Genomic DNA, 20,884 nt, shown 5'->3' with positions numbered 1-20,884 from the left:
AGAGTACAAGGAGGGAGAGAGTCGCGGTAATATTGAGAGAGAATAGGAGAGAGAGTCACGAATGAAGATATGGGAGAAGGAATAGGCGCGAGGTTTGGGGTTTTCTAAAACCCTTCGTGAGTATATTTCGTGAAATTTCACTTTTTTTGTTAAGTCCGTTTTACGGATGTCCGTCCGTGTGAGGATATATATATATATATATATATATATATATATATATATATATATATATATATATATATATATATATATATATTGTTTACTGAAATTGAACTTTTAACCCATTTTTTTTTTTACGGTTGGATTTGCAAATTTGATTTTTATAGATGGGAGAGTGCTTGAGAATAAAACATATCTAACAATTCACAATAATTCATTTGATTATAAAAGCTATAAAGAATATAATTTTATCTATCTAATAAAAAGGACAGTGTGGGCCTCCCAAAAATAATCCTAACCTTTGGATCTAATTTATGATATGGTAGATCTAAAAACTTATGGAGTGTGGGCAGGATAATAAGGGGCAACAAGAGTAGTAGATCATTATTGAATGTATTAGTAATTCAACAAATAAAAATGTTGACTGTTTAATTAGGACCGAGGTGCCAATCTCGCTGCATAGCCTAAGAGATTTCGTACATCACAGTAAATGCCCCTTTCGGGTGGGCCCGGCAAATACAGGGTCGAATCACTACGCGCTTAATAGGCCCACGCCCCTAACAATCCATCAAATTTGATGCCCCACTAAGGTTACAAGCAGGCGCTACCCAGCTCGGCGAAACTTACTGTGACAAATTGACTTATTTAGTGTCAGAAACACATTCAAGCACCCGATGTGGGACTAAGGTTTCAACTTGCGGAAATCAGGATTTGGAAAACAATCTGAGTAGAAGATTCAAATCCATTGGATTAGAAGAAGAAATTAAGAAGTGGGATTACTTAATTTCATGACAGCAAATGCTACCTTATACATAGTGGGGGATATTGACAACATTACCAAAACAGTTTATCAAATCGAAGTATGGATTACTTATACATAGTGGGGGATTTCTTTTGTTCAACTAGTTTAAACTAGATATCTGCTTGTGATTATGGTTATGTTTGTATGTTGCAGTGATCTTTATAGGATATTACTGAAAATTTATAGGATATCACTGAAAATCTAAGTTGTATCATGCAGGCTGTGTCCGGACTCCGGACGAACAGGCATAGAAAGTGGGAAAGCCCCAGTACCCACTCCCAGTGCATTTGGTGCCATGACGAACTTTCTTGTTCCAAAACTGCCATTGGGTTTATCTGGAAATTTACCAAATGAAAGGGATTTGGTGAGGCTTATAATCCCCCACAGATCTTCCAGCATGAGTTGCTTCAAAAAAATTCCATCAATATGTTCTGCAAGGTATGAAGAGAATCAATTTCTGTGTACTACTTTTTCTTTTTTGAGATAGTATATCCTGCATGCAGTTGGGGTACATGTTTGATGTCTCTCCAAGTACTTTGAACCTATTTGATGTGTACGTGTTGCCAAACTATTCCATTGAAGGTTTATATGTCTAAGCTAATATGTTTGCGGTCTTGAAACCAAGGTATTAGTATCAAAGATGCCTAATTTACTACATCAATATTTGAAATTAATTTAGGGAAAGTAATGGGTATGGTAGTGTTGGAAGAGTTTACTGATTTCTGAAATGATCCGGATGCCTCCTTGAGGCATATGCCGAGGTGAGGCAGACTTAACGCTATGTTCAGCGCGGATAAGAAAATTGCGTAATAGTCCGAGTAGACAATGGATTTACATAATTTTCGACTGGTTATCAGTATTGAGTTTAGAGAATGAGAAACCTAACTTCAATGTTGTACTGATGTTATGAAAGAGAAATCACTGATTTTCTTTTCTTTGGTTTTATTAAATATGTTAGAAAACTGTAAATTTATCTAATACTGCTAGTAAGCTGTTTTTGTAATGAGTAGTTCCTTAATTATTCTGGAAAGGTTAATTATGTGCATTCTCTTGATACGAGAAGTTAGGACACAGCTTAGCCTGGGCACAGGGTTCAAATTGTTAGTGGGGAATCACTTGACCTCCTTACACTTCATTGGCTTGATTGTTATTGTTTTATTCCTCAAATAAAAAAAAGAAAAAAAAAAATCCTTGATGAGTGTTGATAGCCTTGCGTGAATTTAAACTTATCACTTACCGGAACATGTGTAAGACTGGAAGTGATTTAGAATCTGTTATTTGCCTTATTTGTTGAGAATATTCTGCAGGTTCCCGTGAATAAGGTCCAATCATATGGAGACTTGCGCACTGTTTTGATGAAGAGAATATTCCTTTCAGCTTTGCATTTCCGGATTAACACAAGATATAAGGTGCATTCTTGTATCATACATGATTTTCTGTTTTTGTGCTTGGTTGCCCATTGATGTTATTGCTCCGTGCACAATGCAATCCGTAACAGTTTCGCTAGTCTTTGTTATTATTCAGACATCTCTAGTTACTTTCTTTTGATTGTTCAAAGTCTTCATCCTTAATTATTGGTTCCTGTCCAACATGAGTACTTATTTATACACGGTCCGTGCGGAGTGCAAACGCCACACACGCACAAACTGGGTGCCAATGGGGATGCTATGGATGTAACTGTTGAGGGCTTATATCTGCTGAAAATGGATTTCTCATTAAAACGTTTTCTTAAGGAAATAAACAAGACTCTGTTTTGAGTTAACCTGGGCCACAGACTCTGTTCTTAAAGTATGATCGTCACTCTGATGTACATGGTCATCTTTTTTTGTTAATAGACTTTAATAGTGTTGCATCATCATTGGAACTTCAGAGTTTAATACATACAAGTGAAACGTAACAAAATTCATAACCGCATGCTTTTCTTCTAGGGTCTGATTGCTATCCTAGTATCCTAAATGAAGGAGACTGAATATTTAGTGTTTTCTTAAGAAGTATTTTCTGGACACTTTCCTACTCAATGATAAAAGGGTTAGTTGGGAAGGTCTAAGAGGTGCTGTACTATTTGTGTTTAATTCGGTATAGGAAGAAACTGCAATATCTTATGTTTAACGTGTACTGATTGATATCTCAAACAGAGCTCAAATCCACCTTTTACGGCTATTGAGTTGGATCATAGTGATTCTGGAAGAGAAGGGTGTACTGTTACTACTCTTACGGTAACTGCCGAACCTAAGAAATCAGGATTTGAAATATTTCCGGACATGTTCCACAAAATAAATTGAAGATTAAAGATTGCTCTCTGCTTTGCTGCTCATGACTCGGAATTTGAGCGACGATTAAAGATCAATGTTCCCTAAACATTCTAACGAGCTCGCACCCTTTTTAGTTAAAACGTGACAGCCGCATGCATTGTACCTAAATAAGATAAACAAACCGTCTACAAACAATATATCAAATGCAAATAAACGATTTGTTTTTCTTTTCGAGTGGAAACAAACGAATGTTCTTACCGTAATTGTCTTAATGGAAACTTGATCTATACTTCTTCCGACTACTTGACCGCTTAATATAAGAATAAGTGCTCCACAAACTAATAGTATGGTTTCTATGAAATTCATTATTTGGATAGTACAAGGTTGGCGACGGTCCTGACGATACAATTTAGAGCAAGTTCAATGGAGAGCTGCTAAATTGGGCTACTAAAAGTGTCGCATATGCCTTTTAGCTTGCCCAGCCAAATTTGGCTCCCCAAAATCAAAAAACCAATCCAATCGCGTTTTCTATTTTGAAATGCTAAATGATACGGACAGTATAGTTTCTGCTGTCCGTCCATTATTTTTTGAAATTTTTTTTGACGGACAGCACAGTTTCTGCCGTCCGTCGAAATTTAACACACGGACGGTATAAACTATGTCGTCCTTCTCCCGAACTTATTATAGCAGCTGCTAGCGAAGTTCTTAATTTTAGATGGGTTTTTGACTCCTTTCAAATTTAAGACCTTTTTAGTAGCCCCATTGGAATGACATTTTTGTGGTTGGGGTGCTATATTTGCCTTTAGCAGCCCATATAGCCCCCCATTAGACTTGCTCTTATAGAGGTGGTTGTTCTAATTATTTCCTTTTATTTGTTTTTGACAACCTTACCACCATTATGTATACTAGTAAATGGGCACGTGCGTTGCACGTGTAAGTCATATAGTTGATTTATTCATATAGAATTTAATATGACAAAATAATAAGATAATTGTAAGTACAATAATTCGCAGCATTATTGTTTTGGATTTGAATTTGGAGACGCTAATTGTTTTTCTCAACAGTAGCTTCATCTTTAGTCATCTGCATTTTTCCTTTTCACATTTAATTAAAATAAGGGAACTATTTAATTAAAAAGAAACTTAATATATAAAATAAGGGAAAAAATGAGAATAAATTACTCGAATTCACCTTGATGTTGCTGCTGTTATAACTACTGAGCAAATTCATTAGATTCTAGTGAATCAAAGTCCTGAAAAAACGTTAATAGTTGTTTGTTTGTAATAAACTCATTTTTTTTTTCAATATACATTGTAAAATATGTATATGATGAATCATAAGCACCACTTTTACCTTATTGTATTTGAAATAATCAATCGAATCCATTGGTTTCATGATTAAGAATGCGTGAGAATATTTTAAAGAATATAGACAAAGGGCTCAAGGATGGGAGCTTGCAATTCTCTGAAGAAAATGAGTGTCAGTGCTAAATTTCCAACATGTGAAAACGATTTGATTAAAGTTATCGCCTGCATGAATTCATGTGAAGGAACAAAGTCTAGTGTGTTATGTCAGAATGAAGTCCATCATACATCAACAACGACGACAACAATATAGTATTGTATAGAGTTTAATTCCTAATCTATTAGATGCCAATTAGAGCAGTAAAAATAGACGAAGCAAAGAATGCTAGCAACGTCAGTTATTTCAAGTGCTCCTAGTCTCCTAGAACCCCAACTTTGGCAAGTTTGATATTGACGACATCAGCAAGCTTTCCATCTATAATTTTTTGAACGTCAACCATCCTATATTTTCCTTTTGCAACATGAGTCACATGGCCAAGACCTTTCCAATCATCTATGTGTACTGGTTGCTCAAAGAGAACAGGAGTCACTCCCATTTCTGCAAGATTGTAGTAACAAAGGGATACTTCATTATTATACGACTGTTAAATACTCGATAGCAAATCAAGCAAAGATATATAGCAGGGCGCTCCACTTCTCAAGACTTTTCAATGTTGAACTGCGGCATGTTCATGTATTGGCACATGTCAAGAGCTCGACCATGAAGTCTCTGCTGCACCAGCTGGAATGGATTGAGTCTCTGCTGCACCAGCTCCTATATGCCGCGATAACATCTCTGTAACGACCTTTCCGATCTCTGTCCCCGAACGTTTCTGCTGCGTGCAAGTAAGACCTCATTAGAATCTGGCAACCTCATATCCTATCTAAATTGAAAGCGAATCAAAACAATGCTAAACACTTGCTGAAATCAGTGGACATCTACAATGAGTAGTTCCCCCTGGAGCTAAACCGGGCCGTTCTGTGACGTACGAAGTGGAGCCACTATCTGACCAACCTGGATCAAAACACTGCAGGTACGTTGAGATCAATTTCAGTGACGTCCATATTTAATCCTTTTTAAAACTGCCTTCCATTCTATCATTATTGATTTGATAAATTTCTAGATCAGGCATGTCAACAGGCTCAAATTCTTGGTGCACGTGTTTTGCAAATTTGTGTTCCAAAGTGGTTTTTTCTTGATGTTCCCTTTGCATATGCGAAATGTGCTGCAGTGATTACATAGTTACAGGCAGCTGTTGGGGATGTGTGCGTTCCATGGCCTCCAAAGTCTCTTGGCGAGTCATAATCGAAGTCCTTTGGCTGAAAGACCGTGCCCCTATGAGCTTGAAGTTGCAATTGGAAGAGCTGAATGATGTTCCATTTTCACTGGTACCTTTCCATCTCTCTGGCACTGGTGTCATTCCTCTGTCATTGAAACTACTGCCCCCTAGCCAAATGCCAGTGTCAAGTATACCGATAATTAAATCTTTACCATATGAAGCTGCAGGCCATAAACCAGACCTGGCATTCAGGGTGAAGTTGCAGTCATTTTTAATCACATCATACCGTGACCTAGTAGTTCGTGTAACTCCGATAGCTGAGATGGTGTTAGCCTCTTGTAACTGCAATGGGTCCACAGAGATTGGTATGAATCTGTCACAATGGGGGAAGAAACTGATCATGTTCCTCCTACTGAGAGAAATCAAAACCTACCAAACTGGTGTACTCCGAACTCCAACGATCTGGATCTTAATAAATTAATTCACTTCGCAAAGCAAGCAAGTGACCCATTTCAGTTCATGGCAATAGTGATTTCTAACGAATTCAAACCTGATTATGAGAGAATTGAAGGTTTCAGCCAGGGCAGTGCAGGGTCCCAGACAGAAAATAATAAGATAATTGTAAAAGTGGAAAAAACAAACTCACATTTCCCAGCGTAGAAAACGCAAGAGTAATGTTTCTTCCTTGTAGGTATCTTGCATTGATGAGAGCGATGCCAATATGTATCAATGCCATGATTCATTTGTTGAGAAGGATGTTGGCTTTCCATCGACTTCTTTCGAGTGATTACATATTCAGCATCATTTAAAGTTTAATCACAATGGCGGCAACACATATCTTTGCATTTTGCTCAGTATGAAAGGACAGTCCGTATCCCATACTCTACGACACCATTGACTCTATTGGCCTCTTCAGAGTCACAATCCGTTGTTAATGTAACAAAAGTCAGACTTTGAAAGCACAGAAGACTTACACATTCCTATTAGAACATTCTATTGGACCAGTGCATTCCCATGTGAAATTGTTATAAGAAACATCCCTATAAGAAAGTCACCATGTAAGGTCATTTTGTTCTAAATCAACATAAAAAGCTCCTAAAAACATAAGAAGAAAGTGTACTTGTTCAGGTGTACTTGTTCAGGCATGCATCTTCTACCTTTTGCTGGACACCATAACATCCAAGGATAGAAAATGAAAAAAAAAAAAAATAGATTAAAGGGTATTTCTCAAGTGGTTGGAAGAGTTGATGGAAACTAAAAGTACCCTGAGTATAGAAACTCAGATAGGCACTTTAAGTTAAATAACTACAAAGGTAAACTAAGCTGGGGAACCTAACTAAGTCTACAATTTAGAGTAGCTCTTAAAGAGTGATAATTAGTTTGCCTAAGTTGACCGACCTCTGTACCAATCAACAATCAATCCAAATAATCCTGAAATCATTTCAAGTGCCATGCAAAGTAACAAATAAAATAAAGACATGAATATTAAGGACATATACGGACACATTTCTGTTTCTTCCCAAGACCCATGCAGTAAGTATGTTCCGGGTAAGATATATAATTAGAAAAAACAAAAAGTGCAACACTGACGTTAATGAGGATAAGATGCCAGTAACAATTTTTAAAAAATCAACTTACATGAAGTCCACTTTTACTAAATTTGCGAAAGATGCTTGAATTTCACCAGTCAAGTTGTTGAAGCTTAAGTCTCTACATTAAACAAAACACACACACACACACACGAAAATGCATGTGAGATAAAGCTACAGTTCGTACTAAAAGAAATCTGGTTATATAAAATGTTACAGGTGCACAAAGTTGATATACCATTTGGTTTGGCTCTAGTAATAGAAAAAAAATTGGTTCTTTATAACAGAAGTTAATATAAAAATTTCAGAGATTAATATTTTTATTTAAAGTAGATTGAAATTACTTGTAACAGGGATGTGGATTTACTGTGTAACCATGGCTTACTTTAGATTCTCAGGATAGGGACTTAGGATTTTGGGATATGGATTTCCACATTAATATTTAACATATTATAAGTTTTCTAGTAGAAGTTCAACCCTCCTATATAGTGGGATCGATAACTGGTTGAAGTAGTACATATACATATACATATTTTCTTGCAACCTCCAACTCAAACCCTTTAATGATTGAACAATAGCCAAAAATCTACGTAGCAACAGATAGGCCAACCAAAAATTATTTGGATAATAAAATAAAAAGACTTACAGGTTTTTCAGCTGTTTCAGTTCCCCGATATATTCAGGAATGTTTCCATGAATCATACAATTCCTCAGTATCCTACATTTTAGAAGCAGGCTTAAGATATAATCAAAGCAAAGATATGGCAGTAGAGAATATCTTAAAAATGAAAAAAATGGAGTGTTTATCCTAAGAAGTTTAACTTACAATATTTTCATGGATTTCATTGTACTCAACTATGGGAAATCAAATCCCGTCCCCTTTAAATCACTAATCCTCCTGCACATTATATAAAAGTAAATCGTTTGACCATATATATAGCCATCCCAAAGTAGTATCTAAAAGTACTTGCGGATAAAAAACAACTCATGTGGTCTCCATACATTCCTACTTTTGGGACATGGAATGGAAACTACAACTTCAAAAAAGAGTGCTATTTGTAAATTCCTTTGGAATTTTAAAATCCTAAATTTGCAATAAAAGTTGCACAATTGTGGTGTTGCAACTTTTGGGAAGAAGCAGCAGCTTAGATTCTTTATGTACTCATCGAGGTTAGCGATTTGCTATCAGTAAAATGAATTAGAAAGACATACTTACAAATCACTCAAGCTAGTCAATGCAAAAATGCCCATAGGTATAGGCCCTTCAAGAGAGCTTCCTTGTATATGCCTGGAACATACAGAGCCAAATATCAGTCAGTAAAGTGTAAGTCACTATTTTTTTTTTTTTTTTTTTGGACAATAAGCAATCCAATCAGTGCACCCTGCAAGTTGAGTTGGATGCTACCACAAGCAATCCAATGTAGTGTTTTTTTTCTTATTCAACTGAAGAGACTCACTAACCGACATTCATAATCATAACAAATACACCATAAGTCAAAATTAATAAAGTTGTGGGGTTTTCATGTATTTTCCAATTTTCATGTTAAAACAAATTACGAAATTGAATATATATGTACTCTAAATGAAAACACAAACAAATACATAAAAAAAAACATCAAAATTAAATAAAATAGTATACCTCAATCGAGGTAATGAGCAACGTCTGATCTGGCCTCTAGAAACACTTCTGTTTTATGAGCCACATCTCTTCTTATCCAATCAACATGTAATTACTCTAAGTCCCTGGACTTAGACAGAGATGCATACGTATAAGAAAATGAAAAAAATGATACCTAAATTTAACTAAACATATAGAACTAATGAAATAAGTAAACGAAAGAAAAAGTAGTATGGTGTGTCTATGTATTAGAGCTAAAAAATTGTGTTTGTGATTACTTGTAAAAACAAACCAACTAAAAAACAATGATGAATATGTACTTCTAAAGAAAAACATAACAACAACAATTACTCCGTTGTAGAGAATAACAAAGGTAATTAAAGTACACCTACTTGGAACGATTTCGTGTCCAAATTGCACCAAGCATGGCTTTGGTAAAGGTCTAAATGATACCATTAAACCTATTTGCATATTCAAAATGTTCGTGTATGCTTTCCTAAAATATTCAAAATCAAATTTTCATTAGCCACCACTAAGATTAAATGGTGAAATAAAGTATTTTGTAGAGAAGGTATTGGTGTAGAATCAAAATATAGATAAGAAAGAATACATTGCTAAGTCAAATAGATTAAATATTGCATACTGGTAAGTTTCTTCAATACTCACGGAAAGAGATGATAAGTTTATGGAAGACACAAAAAAAGAGTACACAAAGATCACTCTTCTTTGGTGTTTAGGACTTTAGGAGAAATTGGTTAACACACAACCAATTACATATCCAAAGACAAATATAAGCAAAATCCTATACATAATTAAAGCTATTTTCTTTTTCTTTTATTTTTTAAATATGAAGAAGATTTGAAAACATTGTAATAAAGATGATACTCAAAGCCTACACGAGAATAAAACAATATATAATTGGAAGTCAGACAACGTAAAAGGGAAACTAAAATAAAATTCATATGAACGTACCAAGTAAAGTAAAGTCAATAGCAGCAACCTATATAGTGCACTTTCTTATGCAAAGGATGATATAACTCTCCGGTCACTGCAAGAGGGAAAAGGTACATGCATCACCTATTAGGTACCTACCACACCTTGGAAACAAAAGGAGTAGCAAAACCGTAAAACTCAAATTGTGAAGTGTCAAATAGTCAACTCTCACCCACTTAAACTTTGTGTTGTTTTAAGGTGAACCAAAACTTCACAGTGCTTCCCAAAAAAAATCACATACCTCAAGCAATAAAAAATGGAGAAGCAAGCGTTACAGGATCGAAAAAAGAAATAGACCAAAAATTGTGTAGTTAATTAAGCAATGGTGTCAAATAACTCATTCATAGACATGCATCTAAAAATAGAAAAATAAATAAAATAAGAAAAATTATCGGTCAATTATACATAATATAGTTCCTAAAAAGTAAAAACCATTTAAAGGAAACAAACACAATCATAACTCATAAGGGGGTAATTAGGATCGAGAATTAGACTATCGTACTCCTAACCTGATAAAATCAACGCTGATGGGGTGAACTATGCTAATAAAAACTAAAAACGGAAAAATATTAGGTAATAGAAACTCGAACATAAATTAAAATCAAACAATAAAATGATGAGAAATGCATACCATACCACTTGATCGTTAAAGTACAATTGGTCGTAAGCGGAAATTGTAGAGAATGATGGAAGGGCAATTGATATTGGAAGTTCAAAGGTGGAGTTTTTTAGTTTGAAAAAAAAGTGAAAACGCACTCATCGATTTTTCTTTCAAGAGACCAACAATAAAAAATAAAATAAAATAAAAAAGGTGCGTCGAAGAAGATAATACCCAGCAAATAAAAAACGGGCGTCGAAGATAAAGAAGGAGACGAACATTTATATTTTTATTTTCAGAAACTTTAGTCAAAAAGATTATCTAGGATACATAAGTATGCAATCCAAAATGAACAGGTTCAATTTTGAAGTTGAAAAATAACGCTGAAACTGAAAAATTACCTGATTTTGAAGTTTCAATTTCCATGCGGTGTCTTTTCCAAGTCATTGCTAAAGTTGGGGTGACATTTTTCCACAAATTAACAAACAAAAAATAAGTCACACATCATAATGAAAAAACAGACAAAGAAAAAGAAGAAGAAGAAGAAGAAAAAAACTAAATAAGGGGAGAAATAGAGATTTACCCGTTGATGAAAGTTTGAGGAGTCCGAGTGTGATTGTGTGAAGAAACGGGGCGGCAGTTCTGTTAGAAGATGAAATTTTGTTTGCTTAAATTTGGAAACGGTGCGTACATTCGTTGAGTTTTAGGAAAAGAAGGGAGAGACCAAAACTCTTTTTCCCTTTTTAATTTGGAAAAATAGTCGAAACGGTGTGCCTGTTTCGCAAGGTATAGTAGTTTATAATTTTAAAGCGAAAATGGATCAATTGACTTATATTACAGGATTAAAGAAAACGAAAATGAAAGAAAGTATCACCTTTGATTCTGAAAATGGAAAGCAGGGTTTAAATTTATGTTCGTTGGTTGCAAAGTGTTTGATTTGATATCAGGGTTTTAATTGGGAATATCAGGAACCAACGGTTTAATCTTTTTTAATTGGGAAACCGCGGATGGCGTCTCCTTTTTTATGAAGACGTTGAGTTTTATCGTACAAAGGATGCTTTAAATTACCGATTAATTTTTCGTGTTTTTTATCCGTTTTTTTGTTGAATGACAAATTTACCCTTGTACATAAGTTTTGTGAAAATTTTATGGGTGAAACTTTCGGGTACTCTTTTGATTTAAAAGATTGGTCTAAAATAGAGAATACGGGAACTAATAAACGGAGGCAAGTTTTCCCATTATATATCAGATTTGTTGACTAACAAATTTACCCTTGAACATAAGTTTTGTGAAAATTTTATGGGTGAAACTTTCGGATACCATTTTGATTTAAAAGATTGGTCTAAAATAGAAAATATGAAGACTAATAAATGGCGGCAAGTTTTCCCATTATATATAAGATATATCATTGAGTGGAGATCGTTTTGGATTTTGGTAAGAAATATATATCTTATAATTATTTCATTTTATTTGTTTTTGACAATCTTACCACCATTATGTATATATATCATTGAGTGGAGATCGTTTTGGATTTTGGTAAGAAATGTATATCTTATAATTATTTCCTTTTATTTGTTTTTGACAACCTTACCACCATTATGTATATATATCATTGAGTGGAGATCGTTTTGGATTTTGGTTAGAAATATATATCTTATAATTATTTCCTTTTATTTGTTTTTGACAACCTTACCACCATTATGTATATATATCATTGAGTGGAGATCGTTTTGGATTTTGGTAAGAAATGTATATCTTATAATTATTTCCTTTTATTTGGTTTTGACAACCTTACCACCATTATGTATATATATATCATTGAGTGGAGATCGTTTTGGATTTTGGTAAGAAATATATATCTTATAATTATTTCATTTTATTTGTTTTTGACAATCTTACCACCATTATGTATATATATCATTGAGTGGAGATCGTTTTGGATTTTGGTAAGAAATGTATTTCTTATAATTATTTCCTTTTATTTGTTTTTGACAACCTTACCACCATTATGTATATATATCATTGAGTGGAGATCGTTTTGGATTTTGGTTAGAAATATATATCTTATAATTATTTCCTTTTATTTGTTTTTGACAACCTTACCACCATTATGTATATATATCATTGAGTGGAGATCGTTTTGGATTTTGGTAAGAAATGTATATCTTATAATTATTTCCTTTTATTTGGTTTTGACAACCTTACCACCATTATGTATATATATATCATTGAGTGGAGATCGTTTTGGATTTTGGTAAGAAATATATATCTTATAATTATTTCCTTTTATTTGTTTTTGACAATTTAACCTTACCACCATTATGTATATATATATCATTGAGTGGAGATCGTTTTGGATTTTGATAAGAAATATATATCTTATAATTATTTCCTTTTATTTGTTTTTGACAACCTTACCACCATTATGTATATATATCATTGAGTAGAGATCGTTTTGGATTTTGGTAAGAAATATATATCTTATAATTATTTCCTTTTATTTGTTTTTGATAACCTTACCAGCATTATGTATATATATCATTGAGTGGAGATCGTTTTGGATTTTGTCAGACCGTTAAACTAATAAATAGGACTCAAGCTCCACTACGCTTCCCAGATGCCCACTTGGTCACCACCTGTGCCGAGATCCTCTTCACTCTGAAGCAGTTTTGTATTACCCTGACCCAACGCTTCAGCCTGGGGCTCTTGTCGTACAGCACACACAAGACTAGCACCACTAGAACTAGGCAGCTTAGTGAAAACACAACTTTGGACTTGTTATCTAATAGGAATTTTCTTGGAAGCTGAGGATAATCATTTGGCTGAGGCATGAAGCACTCATCCCCATTGAAAAGTACACTGTGGGGGAATGTATAACCATCACTGAATGTATATGTCTCTGGGTCTTTGTGTAGTAATACCTCTGTTTGTGCAATTCCATTTGGGATTTCTTGGAGTAGGGCATCATTGTAAGACTGTTTACCCCAAAACATTACAGTGTCATCTGCAATAACGAGAATGCCAAAAACAACTTAGTAGAGGGGAAGGTGAGATGCCAAAAACGAGTATAAACACAAAAAAGATAGTTATTACAAAAATGCGTAATAGTTGAGGAATATTGACTTCATATAAAAACATACTCTTTGTTATAGTGGCATATAATTTACATTAGACTTAAGTCTTTTAAACTCAGTAAAATCTTCAGAGAGTAACTCTTAAGGACAAAAATGCCGAAAAAGTAACTCTCAAGGACACCTTTTTATTTTTGTAACTCACAAGAACCGGGTAGATGAAAGGTCAAGTATACCCTTGATGCGAAATAAAAAACGGATCAGGTAGATGAAATGTCAAGTATACCCCTGTCGCAAATTAATTAACGTCCCGACCCAGACGAATCGACCCGTGTATTTAGTATGAACATTGAATGTTCATAGTCCTTGGGTATGAACATTCAATGTTTATAGTCCTTAGGTATGAACATTGATTGGGTATGAACATTTAATGTTCATAATCCTTTGGGTATGAACATTCGATGTTCATAGTCCTTGGATATGAACATTCAATGTTCATACCCAATCAATGTTCATACCTAAGGACTATAAACATTGAATGTTCATACCCAAGGAAATCCTTTGGGTATGAACATTCGATGTTCATAGTCCTTGGATATGAACATTCAATATTCATAGTAAACATTCAATGTTCATAGTCCTTAGGTATAAACATTCAATGTTCATAGTCCTTTGGGTAATGTTCATAGTCCTTGGTCCTTTGGGTATGAACATTCAATGTTCATAGTCTTTGGGTATGAACATTGATTGGGTATGAACATTGAATGTTCATAGTCCTTTTGGTATGAACATTCATACATCAATATATTGTATAAAGTACATTCACCTATTTGGATATGAACAATTATTGTTCATACACCAACAGAAGGTATGAACACTCATTGTTCATAGTAAAATGACATAAATGGTAAAATCGGAAAATATTTATTTTAAATCCGGATCATTTGTCCTTGAGGGTTATTTTCACGGAAGGGTATAACTGACATTTAAAAAATGTAAAAAAGCGGGGCCAACTTATTTTGTCCTTGAGGGTTACTAATTTTGAAATAGTGGGTTCGTGAGTTATTTTTCCCCAAAATTTGTCTTTGTGAGTTACTCATAAAAAACCGTGTCCTCTAGACTTCATTTTCTCCAAAATTGGGCCCTCGGACCAATTTTTTGTAAAATCTTAAGCCAAAACGGGCCTTTATTTTTCGACATTTAATTATTCAAAAAAAAAAAAAAAAACCGACCTAGTTGGTCCACCGATTTTTTAAACGACTAGGGCCTAGGCGAGTCAGTTAGGCACCGCCTAGCACCTAGAGACCGCCTAGACCGATTTTTAAAACAGTGCATCTCACATATGGAAGCTCGACAGAGGGAAGTTTTAAAAAGTGGGAATACTGGATCGATTCTTGGTTTGGACTTTGCACAAACTAGAGACGATGGTGTGAGAGGCCAGGCCCACATGGTTCGAAGAAGGGATCATAACCCAGCAAGCAGAGTCACTTAGGCCCAGCAAGAAAATAGGCCACTTAGAGGGGTGTCTCACCCTCCCACTCCAGTTTTTGAATTAGGATCGCAACTGGTGCCTTGTCCATTTTCGGCTCTAATGAGAGAACAAGAAGACCAGAATCAGTGCGACGGGGTCAACAATACACAGCTCCTCCCTCTGGATACTGGAGTTTTGGTGGGTAGATTGTACAATTGCAAGAATCTAGAAGATATCAAAGACTGGATAAAGTTTATGGTAGTTCCAATAGCCATAAATTTGGGTATTTCTTCTCGAACAGGAAGAATGGGTGGAAAAACTTTGCAGAAGCGAACCAATCAAGTGCGGAATCGAGGGTTCACATTGGAAGTTGAAGTTGATCATGTCGATTAAACTGGTTTCGTGGAACGTAAGGGGTCTTAGTAACAATGAAATTTGTAATAATGTGCGGCGTGTCACAAATGAAAATAAACATGCAGCTCTCCTTTTACAGGAAAAAAAGTTGGGAATAGAATCGAATATAGTGCTCGGGGATCTTTGGCAACATCCTTGGAAGTATATTCACACACCTGCTATTAGCTATCAGGGGGTATTGTTATTGCTTGGGATTCATATGTTATGGTAGTGTAGGATGAATTACATGGGGCATGTACTCTTTTTGTGGAATGTACTATGAAGATGACCTGTGGTTTCTCATGGATTTTGACAAGTGTGTATGGTCCTAGAGACATAACGACAGTAACAGATTTCATTCCATGGAAGAACTCGAAGACTTTAGGGCGTGGTCACAATTACCGATTTTAACCTTGTTCACTTTAGTCTTGAAAGAGCTTGAGGATGTAGAATCACAAGGTCTATGCAATTGTTCGACGATTTCAACAAGGAACTGCCTAATTGATTTTCCTTTAAAATGGTGCACTTTACTTTACACATGGTCTGATAGAAGAGGTCTTATTTGAATGGGATAACCATTTTTCTAGCGCAAAAGACGTCTTACATCCCAAGTTTATTTCAGATCATAGGGTGATTGTTCTGGATAGCTCTCACTCACAAAGAGGCCCTATTCTGATTACTAATGTGGTTTGATGACCCTACTCTGATTACTCTCATGGAGTAGTGGCTGTCCTTTTCCTTTGAAGGCTCTCCAAGTTTTGTTTGGTAGTGCAAGGTTAAAGAGTTAAAAGAACAAGTTGAAGGTGTGGAACGGGGAATGTTTTGGGATAGTGGATCAACTCATAAAAAATAAATCCAAAGAAATCGATGAGCTGGATCGTAAAGAGGAAGTATTATCGTTGACGAGGAGGTTCATAGAGCTAATCTTAGATGTGAACTCTAGGCATCAATGAGAAAGGAAGAGATTTCTTGGCGGCAAAAATCAAGAACGAAATACTGTAAAGAGGGGGAAAACAACACAAATTATTTCCATAAAACCGCAAATGCATGGAACAAGATCAATAGTATCAATAGCTCAATGATTGTTGGCATAGACGTCAGTGAGAAGGACTGTATTAGAGAGCATGTAGCTGAATATTACGAATCCCTCTACTCAGAAGATCCATTGGTTATACCGGACTTAGATGACCTGGAGTTCAATATTTTGTCGGAGGAACAAGCGAGGGTTGGAAGCATAAATCATTGAAGAAGAAGTGGTGGTAGCTATTGCTGAACTAGGTGGTGATAGAGACCCTGGGCCTGACGACTTTCAGATTTGTGTCTTCAATAAGTGCTGGCATTTTCTGAATGACGATTTCATGGCTGTGGTTAAAGAATTTTAGGATCAAGTTAAATAACTCAACTTTTATCACACTAATACCCTAAGAAGGTGGGCACCGTTTCACTCAAGGACTTTAGATTGATAAGCTTGGTGGGAGGTATTTATAAGGTAATTTCCAAGGTTCTTGCAATCAGGCTGCGTGTTGTACGGACATCTATTATTTTGGTGCAAAAAAGTGCTTTAGTCAGTGGTAGACAAATCTTGGATGGGCTGATGACTTAGCTTTATAGCATCTCACCAGCCAGAAAGAGGTCGGAGGTTTCATTATGAATGCATTGACACTAGGCTAAACAGCAAAGAGAACGACATCCTTTGTAAGGTTGATATTTCAAAAGCCTACGATCGTGTAAACTAGTTGTTTTTGGATTACTTACTAAAAAAAGGATGGGGTTCGGAAAAATATCGGAATTGGATTAATAGGCGCATTACTTCAGCCTCCTTCTCTATTCTGGTGGACGACTCACCAACTGGATATTTCAGAAGTCAGAGGGGCTTGCGTCCGTTCTTGTTCAATATGGTAATGGAAGCTCTTACCAAGATGGTTCGGAAGCAGTGGATTTGGGCTACATTAAAGGGTTCAAACCAGCAGTTAATGATCCTGAAATAGCAGTGCTTCAGTTCGCCGATGATACTTGTTTTCTTGATTGAAGCTTCAGTGTCGCAATTGCTTGTAGTCAAAGCTATCCTTATCATTTTCGAAGCTGTTTCTGGGATGAAAACCAACATGCCAAAGGCTTCGATATTCGAAGTGGGTAAAGTGGATAACATGAATTCTTTGGCACAAGTAATGGGTTGCTCTATTGGCACTTTACCCTGCCAGTACTTGGGGACTCCCCCTAGGGGCTAACTACAAGAACAGGAGGGTGTGGGAATCAGTTATTGAGAATGTACAAAGAAGACTAGGAGGATGGAAAAAGATTACTATCTAAAGGAGCAAGGCTAATCCTAGCTAGTACTGTTCTTTCTAGTTTACCTATATATTTTATGTCCTTATTCACAATTCCGAAAGGTGTGGCTGAAGCGATTGAGCGACGGGTTCGTGATTTCATATGGGCCTCTATAGATAATTACAGGAAATACCATCTTGTCTATTGGAAAAAGGTTTGTGCATCTAAAGATGAAGGTGGTCTGGGGATCCAAAGTTTAGTGACAATGAATCAAACTCTTCTTATGGAGGTACTTAACGGAAGAGGGTTCTCTTAATTGATTATTGCAAGTATGGGTATGCTCAACATTGCTGATGGCCTAATAATGTAACCCAATCCTATGGATACAGTTTGTGGAAAGGCATCCTTAGTGTCTTACACACCTTCAAAAGTGAAATTCAATTCAAAGTGGGCAACGGCAACATATGCCTCTTGGCCGGTGATAAGGCCTTGGCTGATCTTTTTCCTCATATTTATCAAGCCTCTGTTTTAGCTTTTTTTCTATGTAACCAACTAACCAAGTGAGGTCCTCACTCACTATTTTACTTTTTAAAGATCACTTATAAAAAAAACAAAAAAATATAATACTTTATCTTGTTTACTGTTTGTTCTAATTTCTCTACACTTATATAATCGCATAGAGTGAAGAGGGATTGGGAGAGAGAGAGACATACTTCATATGTGTTTTTACCATGCCACCGCATGAGGTCCCATCTGATGATCACTTGGCCTTGGGGATCCAAGCGATCGTAACCATCAGTCAAAGCTGAAAAAGAGGATATTAGTACAAATATTTAGGGGAAAATAAGAAAGTTGCAGCTTCATGTAGGTTAATATTCACCTGTAAAATGAGGTATACCATAAGGACATATACGCAGGACCATGCTAGATTTTTTTTTATTACTTTATATTGAATTATTCTTTATATCATCTAGTCTAAGACTCTAAGGGCAATCTTTGATGCCATTATGAGGAAAGCTCCCAGGATTCAATCTTGTTTCTGGAACCTTCCGTGTGCTGGAACTATTAAAGTTAATATAGATGGAGTTGCCAAAGGAAATTCAGGACTAGCTGCTGTTGGCTCTCTTGGGCGAAATTCAAATGGTGCATTCAATTTTGTCTAAAGTAGAAATTTGGGAGTTACTACCAGCTATGTTGCTGAATGCATTGCTATTCTTGAAGGCATAGAAGGCCGTTCACTATTCACAGTGGAATTTTAACACGGACAAAACTTTTAACACGACAAAACTTCGAGAGAAGTGGTGGCGAGCCACAAGCCTAAACTCTCTAACTGCACAATCACCAGCACCTGGCGTGAAGTTAATTTTGCAGCGGATCTGGTAACAAATTTTGGGATTGGATTAACTAATAACAATAGTTTTTATGTGAAGGTAAACCCCCATGGCTCTATAAATGGGAGGTGCCTGATCTAACTTACTATAGATTTGATTGAGTTTGCATCATGGAAGTTAAGAGATTGAATTCTCTACTTTTGTATACCCTATACCCTGTAGCTTTTTTCTTTTTTCTTTTTTCTTCTGTTTTTAATACAATACAATCTCACTTAAAAAAAAAAAAAAAAAGATTGGAATTTACCTGATAAAGCAAGTAAGATTATAATGCCCACAGTGTTCTTTTTCAAATCCATGAGCGATTTCAAGTGATGAAGATAGTTTTTGATGGATTTGCTTAGTGTTGAGTTTAATATATTAGGGCTAGATAGCCAATTCGCAGGGCTAACTCGAAGTCAACCTGTAGTGCCCTACTGACACGGTGACTAGACTTGTACAAGGGCTGAATTTGAATTGGGAGTTAAGCCAGGACAAACAGTCCTCGGAATATGCTGTCAATATTGGAGCCACTGACTAGCAGACACTTATGTTCTTGGCCGAATTTTGTACATTTTGTTTTGTGTTTACAAAGCGGCTAATGACTTGATGTTGCCTCTAGTTAGCCAATACTTGTTGAGGATCTAACTTTTTTAAGTTTCCAGTGAATTAATATCCAAGTAGGGACGGAGCCAAGATTTTAAACCAAAGGGTGCGAGATTATGTGCACACCCCACCTTACCCCCAAAAAAATAAAAGTATGAAATTTATTTTTATTATTTTTTGTCAGAAGATCTAAATAATAAAAATCAACAAAATTATGCATTTATTTCAATTCACAAAATTAGAGTGTGTTGACTACTAAAAATTTAATATTGACTGACAAAGTTAACTACTTAAGCACTTAAGCCATTAATTAATACTACTATGTCTATATACATCTACATAATCTAGTCCACAAGTCTACAACAATTTAACAAATTGTTAACTCCTATAATGTTATAAGTTTATATAACCCTACTATCATGTAGAGAAAACTATAAAAGATTAACATTGAAAGTAAAAAATTATCTTGTTTTGTTTTGTTATATTTTTGTTTTTTGTTTTTTTAAATAGAAATTTTATTGATAATGATAACAAGTTTTACAAATAATTAGGATAAGCGCTATGTCTATATATATCTACATAATCTAGTCCACAAGTCTACAACAATTCAATAAATTGTTAACTTCCTATAATACTATAAGTCTATATAACCATATTATAATGTGGAGAAAACTATAAAAATTAACATTGAAAGTAAAAAAATTACTTTGTTTTGTTTTTTTTTTTGTTTTTTGTTTTTTGTTTTTTTGTTTTTTTAAGTATAAATTTTATTAATAATGATAACGAGTTTTACAAATAATTAGGACAAGCATGCAACAAGCTGCGTCGCAAGTCCTTTATGAATTTGTTTTTTGTTTTTTTGTTTTTTGTTGAGGTCTGACATTTGTTTAATAATTTAAAGTGAAAAAAATGAGAGAGAGCTTACGGGTTTGTTATTTATGGGTGATTAGAATTATACAAACTGATCAATTGGGCCTTTGGCTATTTATTTTAGTCTCATTAACCAATCAAACCTTTAAAGATACATTTGTCTCTCTTTAATAGTTTTGGACTCAAAATAAATGATAAATGATA

General features: G+C 35.1%; 1 protein-coding gene and 2 long non-coding RNA genes across 13 annotated transcripts; 1 reads left to right on the top strand and 2 right to left on the bottom strand.

The window, feature by feature from the left end:
* Positions 1-658: 658 nt before the first annotated feature.
* On the top strand, positions 659-6,334 carry LOC147491356 (uncharacterized). Of its 10 annotated transcripts, none has more exons than XR_015198424.1 (5): positions 659-1,019; positions 1,181-1,399; positions 2,269-2,370; positions 3,097-5,590; positions 5,686-6,334. It is a non-coding gene; the product is annotated as an uncharacterized LOC147491356 (long non-coding RNA). The 10 variants fall into 10 exon arrangements; XR_015198430.1 differs by having other exon boundaries at positions 2,269-5,402; positions 5,489-5,590; positions 5,789-6,334; XR_015198426.1 differs by having other exon boundaries at positions 2,269-5,402; positions 5,489-5,590.
* On the bottom strand, positions 6,185-8,328 carry LOC147491355 (putative LRR receptor-like serine/threonine-protein kinase At1g53440). Its single transcript, XM_086565587.1, has 4 exons — positions 8,252-8,328; positions 8,072-8,143; positions 7,475-7,546; positions 6,185-6,876 (listed from the first exon to the last, which is right to left on the bottom strand). Exons 1-4 carry the CDS (start codon positions 8,269-8,271, stop codon positions 6,807-6,809), a joined length of 234 nt encoding a protein of 77 aa, XP_086421713.1. The 5' UTR covers positions 8,272-8,328; the 3' UTR covers positions 6,185-6,806.
* Positions 8,329-8,640: 312 nt separating this feature from the next.
* LOC147491354 (uncharacterized) lies at positions 8,641-11,147 on the bottom strand. Of its 2 annotated transcripts, none has more exons than XR_015198440.1 (3): positions 11,036-11,147; positions 9,065-9,168; positions 8,641-8,713 (listed from the first exon to the last, which is right to left on the bottom strand). It is a non-coding gene; the product is annotated as an uncharacterized LOC147491354 (long non-coding RNA). The 2 variants fall into 2 exon arrangements; XR_015198439.1 differs by lacking the exon at positions 11,036-11,147 and adding an exon at positions 10,016-10,131.
* Positions 11,148-20,884: the final 9,737 nt, after the last annotated feature.

This window comes from Coptis chinensis, chromosome 6 (genome assembly GCF_015680905.1).
Source record: "Coptis chinensis isolate HL-2020 chromosome 6, ASM1568090v1, whole genome shotgun sequence".
Taxonomy (NCBI): domain Eukaryota; kingdom Viridiplantae; phylum Streptophyta; class Magnoliopsida; order Ranunculales; family Ranunculaceae; genus Coptis; species Coptis chinensis.
Note: the sequence above shows the minus strand (reverse complement) of the source record. Positions and strands in the feature narration are given on the sequence as shown.